Source organism: Colobus angolensis, unplaced genomic scaffold (assembly GCF_000951035.1).
Source record: "Colobus angolensis palliatus isolate OR3802 unplaced genomic scaffold, Cang.pa_1.0 Scaffold236, whole genome shotgun sequence".
NCBI lineage: Eukaryota > Metazoa > Chordata > Mammalia > Primates > Cercopithecidae > Colobus > Colobus angolensis.
In genome coordinates this window covers 1,483,791-1,493,217 of record NW_012115555.1, presented here as the reverse complement: position 1 = coordinate 1,493,217, position 9,427 = coordinate 1,483,791, and the positions used below count along the sequence as shown (strand labels likewise).

The 9,427-nt window shown below is 46.2% G+C and overlaps 1 protein-coding gene across 4 annotated transcripts; it reads left to right on the top strand.

Moving 5' to 3' along the window:
• The first annotated feature begins 240 nt into the window (after positions 1-240).
• Positions 241-7,628, top strand: LOC105513790 (HLA class II histocompatibility antigen, DQ beta 1 chain-like). 4 transcript variants are annotated; one of them, XM_011944807.1, is made up of 6 exons: positions 241-558; positions 2,001-2,270; positions 4,800-5,081; positions 5,593-5,703; positions 6,189-6,212; positions 6,850-7,628. In XM_011944807.1, exons 1-6 carry the CDS (start codon positions 450-452, stop codon positions 6,861-6,863), a joined length of 810 nt encoding a protein of 269 aa, XP_011800197.1. In that variant the 5' UTR covers positions 241-449; the 3' UTR covers positions 6,864-7,628. The 4 variants fall into 4 exon arrangements, with proteins under 4 accessions (XP_011800197.1, XP_011800199.1, XP_011800198.1 ...); XM_011944809.1 differs by lacking the exon at positions 5,593-5,703 and having other exon boundaries at positions 365-558; XM_011944808.1 differs by lacking the exon at positions 6,189-6,212 and having other exon boundaries at positions 365-558.
• Positions 7,629-9,427: the final 1,799 nt, after the last annotated feature.

The following is a 9,427-nucleotide window of genomic DNA, read 5'->3' as shown; positions in this document are numbered from 1 at the left end:
AGCAATTTTCTCTCCCCTGAAATATGATCCCCACTTAATTTGCTTTTCTAAAAATCCCAAGTATAATAACTGGTTTTTAATCAATATTACAGAGATGTTTACTGTTGAATCGCATTTATCTTTTGCCTCTCAAAATCCCTGAGGCATCCAATCTTCAGCTCTTCTATAATTGAGAGGAAATTTTCGCCTCAAATGTTCATCCCGTGCAGTTTGAAGATGTTGAAGACGTCACAGTGCCAGGCACTGGATTGAGAACCTTCACACAAAAAATGTCTGCCCAGAGACAGATGAGATCCTTCAGCTCCAGTGCTGATTGGTTCTTTTCCAAGGGACCATCCAATCTTACCACGCACGGAAAATCCAGAGGTTTTTATTCTTTCTGACAGGTACGTCAGATCCATCAGGTCTGAGCTGTGTTGACTACCACTACTTTTCCCTTCGTCTCAGTTATGTCTTGGAAGAAGGCTTTGCGGATCGCTGGCGGCCTTCGGGCAGCAACTGTGACCTTGATGCTGGCGATGCTGAGCACCCCAGTGGCTGAGGGCAGAGACTCTCCCGGTAAGTGCAGGGCGGCTGCTCTTCAGAGCCTCCACTCTGGGAACAGGCTGTCCTTGGGCTGGGGTATGGGGGATGGTGATCTCTATGATCTCGGACACAATCTTTCATCAACATTTCCTCTCTTTTGGGAAAGAAAGCTATGTTGCATTCCCATTTATCTTTTAGTGATGAGGTGAGTACAATCCAATCCCCATCCTACAGGCTTAAGCCTGGAAGAGGAGGAGAGAGGAGGAAAGAGGAGAAAAAGTGTACATTTTCTACTAATGATAGGACAAAGTGAGCATGGGGTTATTTTTGAAGATATGAATTTCTCCAAAGACACAGCAGGATTTGTCATTTCAGCGTGCCCTAAGACTTTGCCTGGACTAAATATTATGAGATCCTGCACTGGGAAATGTAAGGCAGCAATGGTGTCTGTAGTCTCCATATTTGAGGAAAAGTAGTCTGTATTCCTGACTGACTGGAGCGTTTGTGGAGACAAAATCTTGGTACTGAGGGAAGCTGCCTGGCTGACCACAGACAGGGAGTCTTCAGGTTTCACTGATTTATGGGCAAATGGTGATTTGAGTGGGATTCAGAGACCCGAGTTGATGATGGACTGAATTTAGCAGAAAGGAGGATGTAAAGAAAGGAAATAACACATACTGTGAAACCACTCATTTCAGACACAGAACAATACTTTACATAAATTCTCTCTCACTCCTTCTAACATCCTGTGTGTAGATATGATTTTCTTTTACACAATTATATTTGTGATATGGATATTCTGTTACATAACCTGCCCAAGCTGGTGACCGCCACAGTTTAATTGGAATCTAGTTTATCAAATTCAAAAGCTTGTGCTCTTTCCACGAATAAATGTTTCTATCTAGGACTCAGAGGTGTAGGTCCTTTCCAGCATAGAAGGGAGTGAACCTCAATGAGACTTGGGAGGGTAAATCCTTCCTTCCGGGAAGGAAGATATTTTACCCAGGGACCAAGAGAATACGCGTATCAGAACGAGGACAGGGTTAATTCCTGGACCTATCTCATCATTCCGTTGAACTTTCAGGTTTATGTGGATAACTTTATCTCTGAGGTTTCCAGGAGCTCCATGAAAAATGGGATTTCATGCGAGAACGCCCTGATCCCTCTAAGTGCAGAGGTCCATGTAAAATCAGCCCGACTGCCTCTTCGCTGGGTTCGCAGGCTCAGGCTGGGACAGGGTTTTCCTCCCTTTCCTGGATGTAGGAAGGCAGATTCCCGAAACCCCCAGAGAGGGCGAGCAGAGCTGGGCAGAGCCGCCAGGAGGTCCCAGGTCTGAAGCGCCAGGCACTGGCAAGCGGGAACTGGAGGTCGCGCGGTAGGTTCCACAGCTCCAGGCGGGTCAGGGCGGCTGCTGCGGGGGCGACCGGGCTGGGGCCTGGCTGGGGCCTGACTGACCCGCTGGTGATTCCCCGCAGAGGATTTCGTGTACCAGTTTAAGGGCCTGTGCTACTTCACCAATGGGACGGAGCGCGTGCGTCTTGTGACCAGACACATTTATAACCGAGAGGAGTACGTGCGCTTCGACAGCGACGTGGGGGAGTACCGGGCGGTGACGCCGCAGGGGCGGCCTGCCGCCGAGTACTGGAACAGCCAGAAGGACATCCTGGAGAGGACCCGGGCGGAATTGGACACGGTGTGCATGCACAACTACGAGGTGGCTTACCGCGGGATCTTGCAGAGGAGAGGTGAGCATCGTCGTCCCTCCGTGAGGCCCACCCTCGGCCAAGGCCCCGAGTCTCTGTGCCGGGAGGGGCGATGGGGGCGCGGCCTCTGAAATCTGAGATCCGTTCATTCCACCCTAGGGGACGTCCAGGAGGCGGCGGCGGGGGCGGGGGGGTTGGTGCGTCGGAGGGGCAGGACCTAGGGCAGAGCAGGGGGCAAGCAGAGTTGGCCAGGCTGCCTAGAGTCCCCCCAGCCTCCCGGTCCGTCAGCCTCGTCCTCTGCTCCGCACGTTTCTCGCCTCGTGCCTTATGCGTTTGCCTCCTCGTGCCTTGCCTTGGCTAAGCAGTTCTCTCTGCCCCGAATGCCCACCCTCTTCCCCTGCCCACCTGCTCCGCTAACACTGCCCCACCCAGCAAGGCCCACGTGCGCAGCTCGCACCACAGGAAGCTTCAGGCTTGGCCTGGTGGAGTTAGGGCTGCGCCACAACTACGCGCAGGGCATCCAGCAGTTACAGTTGCGAAATAAGATATTTTGACTTTTTGGCTTCAAATCATTATTCATCGTAATTCTGTTTTCTTAAATGGCTATCACTAATTGCAGAGGTCTTCGAGGCGAGAGACTATTTAAATTATTGTATGCCTGGTACCTGACACATTGACTGGTATGTGGTATAAGTTCAATGATCTTCTGTTAAATTCATGAATAAATATACTCAGCTGCCAATCCACTTAGGTTCAAGAAAAAACAGAGGCTTACAAATAGACTTTATTAATTATTTTATATCATTTTGCTTAATGCTTTAAAGTAAACTCTTATTGACTTGGATATTAATAGAGTTTGTGAATACGAAGTCTGAGGAAAAAAGTGTTTGCTAAAAATAAAAACAATGCTTGAATGATGTTGTAAGGCAGAGTTTTAACTTCTTACAAAAGCTGAACAAAAGGCACAATGCAAAGGGCAGAAGTTTGGGAATAAATAGATTGAAGCCATTATATTATTGGATAAAAATAGTTTCAGATTGCTTTTGGCCTAGGTTCTCCCCTCCCCACATCACTATCCAATTCAGAAATAAACATTCTGAAAGTTAATTTTACCCATTTAGTGAGCACTTATTTCTAGACAGTTGCCTTATCAAATACCATATATGTTATGTCATTTAATCTCACAGTTGCTTGTGCATTAGAGATTAGCATCACCACTTTATATATCCTAATGTTGGTACATGATAAACGCTTCAAGTAATTGCCCACAATTCCTCACCAAGACCTTAAGTCTCCCAAAGTATACAACATTCTTTATATTCCTCACTACACCTCTATAGAGTCTAAGGGATGTAAGGCCTTCTTAAAGCCAGTTTTGAACAGAAGCAGCAATGAGTCTATTCCTGTTTGTTCTCCGTGTTAATGGGACAAAATGATACTTTCAAGACATTGAAAATTCACTGATTAATCAATCCCTAGTCTGATCCCAGTGTTATCTGTGCAGGTTCACAAAACTTTTAATTTACTTTATACTCCCTTGCCTTCTTTTGACTCACATCCTACTGCCAGCAAGTACTTATATTTTTGCTACTCCAGTTCTATTTCCATAAAATATATTTTATCATCTTTTCTCATAAATTTGTGCCCTCTATTTTTACTCCCGGTCTATTTAAGATGAACAAATTTTATAAAGCCACATAGCTGACTGTGATTTCAGTTGGACACCAGGAAGGAGAACCTAAAGAAAAATTCCAGTTCGAGCAGAAACTGTGATTCCTTCCGGATGATGGATCAAGAGTGCCGTTTAATTGGGGTGCAACCTGCTGACCTCAGCAAATCCCAATTATATGTATATGTTCACATTACAGGCTCATTAACCCAGGCCGACCTCTGCACGGATCTCAGAATATTTTCTATGGAGAACATACATGATAATGTCCGATTTGAGAACAAGAAAGTAATTCTCAATAGCAAGGAAATGGAGTAGGATAGGCAGCTAGTAATTAAACTCACCTGTGTATTAAAAAGAAACTAAGAAAAAAAGAAAATGAGAGAACATATTACTAAATAAAAAAATCACACATTAAATATTTGCTATAGTTTCACACTAAGAGAATAAAGGAAATGCAATAAAGCGGCCTGAAAGGTAAAGGATGAGATTTGTAAAGAGGCGGGGAAAGATGTGTCATTTTTTTTTACTATGAGCAGCAATCTGAGAAGATAAAGGAATCGAGTTATGGGCAAATATGATGTTTGATAACTGTTATTTGTTTTGAAGACCTGCCTACTTTTTTTTCAAATATTACAAATTTTTGAAATAACATTCTTTTTGTTTTTTGCTGTCTGTTACTAGATTGCACATTCTATAAAGGCAGGCACCATGGTATGTTGTTTATCTTTGGATTCTCAGTGATTGTCAAATTTATATTTGTTGAATGAACCTTAATCCAAGACTTGGACTCCAGGTATCTTTCCACTCTGGTTCCAAGGAGGGGCCCTTCCTCATGGCAGACGTGCTGTGTGGTCTCACATCTCACTCCTATGTCTTTTCCTGTCTGTTACTGCCCTCAGTGGAGCCCACAGTGACCATCTCCCCATCCACGACAGAGGCCCTCAACCACCACAACCTGCTGGTCTGCTCGGTGACAGATTTCTATCCAGGCCAGATCAAAGTCCGGTGGTTTCGGAACAATCAGGAGGAGACAGTCGGCGTTGTGTCCACACCCCTCATTAGGAACGGTGACTGGACCTTCCAGATCCTGGTGATGCTGGAAATGACTCCCCAGCGGGGAGATGTCTACACCTGCCACGTGGAGCACCCCAGCCTCCAGAGCCCCATCACCGTGGAGTGGCGTAAGGGGATATTGGGTTTCTGTTACTATGGGCCCCACAAGACAAACAGCTCCCTCTGATCCATTCCTTCCTATCTCTTATCCCTGATGTCACTACTGAGCTGGGAATCACAGGAGACTAGAGCACCTCTTGCTCCATGGCAAGCACATCAGAAGAATCCTGATCTCATCACCTTTCCAGATGCTAGGGAAATTACTCTGCATACCGCTGCTCTGGATCCCAGTCGTGATAGCTCTGAGGGACTGATTCTTAGGGCTGGTGATTGAGATCTTAGGGTCTAAGGTTATGGATGAGTTCCTGAGGAGCAGAGATTTGCTTCCCCACTCTCTCACCTACTCACTGTATCCAAGGACCTATTGGCTGGTCTTTCCCTCCCTTAGGGGTGGTCTGATTGGAGAACTAGGTTACTTTGATGCTTTCACCTCCTGCACCTCAGACAGGACTTCAGCTCCTCAGCAGGGATGCTATGGGGTGTGGGGACAAACACTAACACTCAGGCTCTGCTCCTTAGGGGCTCAGTCTGAGTCTGCCCAGAGCAAGATGCTGAGTGGCATTGGAGGCTTCGTGCTGGGGCTCATCTTCTTTGGGCTGGGCCTTATCATCCGTCAGAGGAGTCAGAAAGGTGAGAAACCCCAGGGGAAAAGGGGAAGATGGGCTGCGATCCAGATCCTTTGTTCAGAGATATCCTGTTTCTAGTTGTAGCTCTTTCCTCCTGACCCTGAGAGGAAGAAGGCTGGGCTGGAGGTGGGAGGAGACAGGACAAGATTGGAGGAGGCATTGGAATCTGATTTTACTGGTTGAAAGGCAGCCCTGCCACGGAGCTGACTGATAGAGCTTATTCCAGGGCGTCCTTACCGTTCATCATTGTCTCACTGGCTCCTTTCCAAAACCTTCCTCCATGAAGAGGGTCAGAGCCTCGGCCTCCTTGCCTTCTAGTGACAATTTCCTTTGTTTCAGGGGATTTTCAATTAAGGTGCTTAAGGCCTTGAAGAACATGGATGGGAAGAGAATATAACTCTAATTAAGTCACATGTGTCATTTTCCTTTGGGTTGAGAGAGTAGCTGTTAGTGTAATGAGACCTTTCTCTGCATAACCTCCTTTTGTAGGACCTCAAGGGCCTCCACCAGCAGGTACTATTTCAGCCATGATCCAGTGATCCAGGGAAGGCACAGGTGTAAGAGGGAAGAGCATGAGCTGAGTGGACCTGACCACAGTGGTCTCTGTTCATGGCCTGTTTGCTGCTATGGGGATCAAGACTTAGGCGAGGTTTGCCAGTTTCTGGGAATCCCCATAGGTTGTTTCCCAGAACCAAGCCTTAACTTTGGTAGCATCTTCTTGTGAAATGTGGAGCCAGAACCACAGCTTAAATGTTAGACACTAGGATGATGCTCACTTTGTGCCACATTTTGGTGGCTCCTGCCTGTAGGCATTTTCTGGTGACTGAAAGAGGCCACTAGTGGTGGAGATGAGGTATCATCCAATTTCCTAAAAAGACTGAACCCTTCATATTCCCCAGAAGAATAACAGCTATTCCCCCACCTCCCACACATCTGCATCAAGCTGAAGTTCTGTGTCCTCATGAGCTGATTTCACCTTTGCACAGATCTTGGGGGACGTGATGTATCTTCCTTATCACTTCATCACCCTGGACGTCATCACCCTGAACCTCAACTTTCTCTGTCTGAAGCTGCAGGAGGCAAGGGGTGGGGGAGATGGCAGGCCCACCAGCGTGCCCTGTGCTGATCATCCCTCTTCTCTCTTCTCCAGGGCTCCTGCACTGACTCCTGAGACTATTTTAACTGGGATTGGTTATCACTCTTCTGTAATGCCTGCTTGTCCCTGCCCAGAATTCCCAGCTGCCTGTGTCAGCCTGTTCCCCTGAGATCAGAGTTCTACAGTGGCTGTCATGCAGCCACCAGGTCATCTCCCTTCATCTCCACCCCAAGGCGCTGGCTGTGACTCTGCTTCCTGCACTGACCCAGAGCCTCTGCCTGTGAATGGCCAGCTGCATCTACTCAGGCCCCAAGGGGTTTCTGTTTCTATTCTCTCCTCAGACTGCTCAAGAGAAGCACATGAAATCCATTACGTGACTTTAGAGCTTTTTTACATAATTAAACATGATCCTGAGTTATCTGTATTCTCAACTTCCTTAATTGAGCAGAGGCAGGAAACCACTGCAGAATGAAGGAACAACCTTGAGGTGACCCAGCCAACCTGTGGCCAGGTGGGTTGTACCTTGAAAAGACACTGAAAGTATTTTGGGGTGTGAAGTCAGGGTGGGCAGAGTAGGTAGAAAATCAATTCAATTGTCATATCATTCATGGTTCTTTAATATTGATGTTCAGTGCAGTGGCCTGAGAATACCCCAGCCTCTCTTCTGGTTTGGTGAGTGCTGTGTAAGTAAGCATGGTGGAATTGTTTGGGGACAGATATGGTGATCCTTGGTCACTGGTATTTCAAACATTCTGGAAATCACATCGATCAAGAATAAATTTTATTTTTAAGAAAGCAAAACCAGCAATAAAAGTACTATTTTTGAGTCTAAATGATAGAATCCCAAATATATTTTGTTCATGGTACAAAGGAAGCCTAGAGTCAAGTTGATTTCAGAAGTGACTAGTTCCAGATATTCAATGAGATCTTCACCTCTCTCTGTTATATCTCTATCTGGGCATCTGTCTCTCTTTCTCTTTGTCTCTTTGTCCCTGTATAGTTCTTTCTACATATCTCTCTGCATCTTTGTCTCTGTCCCCTTGTGTCTTTCACTACATTGTTGCCTTTCTTTCTATTTTTCTAATCCATTGTCACTGTTTATCTGCATTTTTTTCTATCTCCATGTTTCCTTTTGTATCTATTTTTCTGCATTTCTCTTCCTTATCACTTCTCTCTCTCTCTCTCTCTCTCTCTCTGTGTGTGTGTGTGTGTGTTTGTCTGTCTCTGTTATATATATTTCTAGAATGTCTACCAGAGTTTTAACAACTTTAGGAAAGATTCTGATTGGCTGAGCCTGGGTAACACACACACCTCTCACACACACCATCCTGTGCATGGAAGGCTGACAGTCAGCATTGTGCCCATCCCTCTTATTAGGAAGGAGGACTGGATTTTCCAGATCCTTGTGGTGCTGGAAACGACTTACAGTGTGCAGATGTCTATACCAACCTTGTGGAGCACCTCAGCCTCCAGAGCCTCCTCACAGTGGAGGGGTGTAAGGGGCAGTTTGTTTCTTGTGGAGCCCACAGGACAAATGGCATAACTCCCTCTGGTTCTAGGGTCCCTCATTGGAGGTACCTGTTCACAGCCATTCCATTCCTTGTCTGAGCTCCCTTTGTCATTGACACAGTAACCCATTGATTCCTGATGACACTCTCTTCCCGGTTATGAGGAAGGTCACTACACACTGTGGCCCCTTTGATGTGAGCCCAGCCCTGAAGCTCTCAGTCTCTGAGTTTTGTCATAAAGACAGAATCTGGGAGCTTGTGCAAGGTTATGTAAGGCCATGACCCTGAAAGCAGACTTCCCATCTTCCTTTCTCCCTCACCCACACACTGGGCCTGAGGAGTCTTTGGCAGGCCCTTCCTTCTTATGGACAAGGTCAGAGTGGAGAACTAGGTCTCCTTGGGATCTTCATCTCTTATACTTCAGGCTGTCATGCAGGTCCTCAGACAGGGACACCAGCACACAAAGACGCACCGACACTTGAGATTCTGCTCCCCAGGGTTATAGTATGAACTTTTCTCAAGCAAAATGCTGAACGGAGTCAAAAGTTTTGTGCCGATTTTGTCCTCTTCCTTGGGGTGGGCATTGTCGTTCACCATAGGGATCAAAAGGGTGTGACGCTTCTGGGGAAATGGGGAAGGCATGTGCTGGGTTGTCCCGGGTGTCCTCAGTCTCTATGTGTAGCTCCTTGCTTTTGATCCTGCAAAGGGAAAAGGCAGGGCTGGGGATTGAACAAGACTCAAAGTTTAGGGAGACATCGAGATCTGATTTTTCTAGTTGAAGCATAAGCCCTATAATCCAGGTGGGTAGTAGATTATATTCTAGGACGTTCTTACAGTTCAACATTGTCACACTGAACACATGCTGAAAGATTCTTTATTAATGAAAGAGTCAAAATCTTCTCTTTCTTCCATTGACACTTTCATAGAAACAACTATTTTTTTGCACCTAAATTTCATTGGATAGTATGATCTCTAATGGATAATTTAATTAAAATAACAAGTATATCCTGTAAAGAACTGAGTCTCAGGCTGGGCGTGGTGGCTCAAGCCTGTAATCTCAGCACTTTGGGAGGCCAAGACGGGCGGATCACGAGGTCAGGAGATCGAGACCATCCTGGCTAACA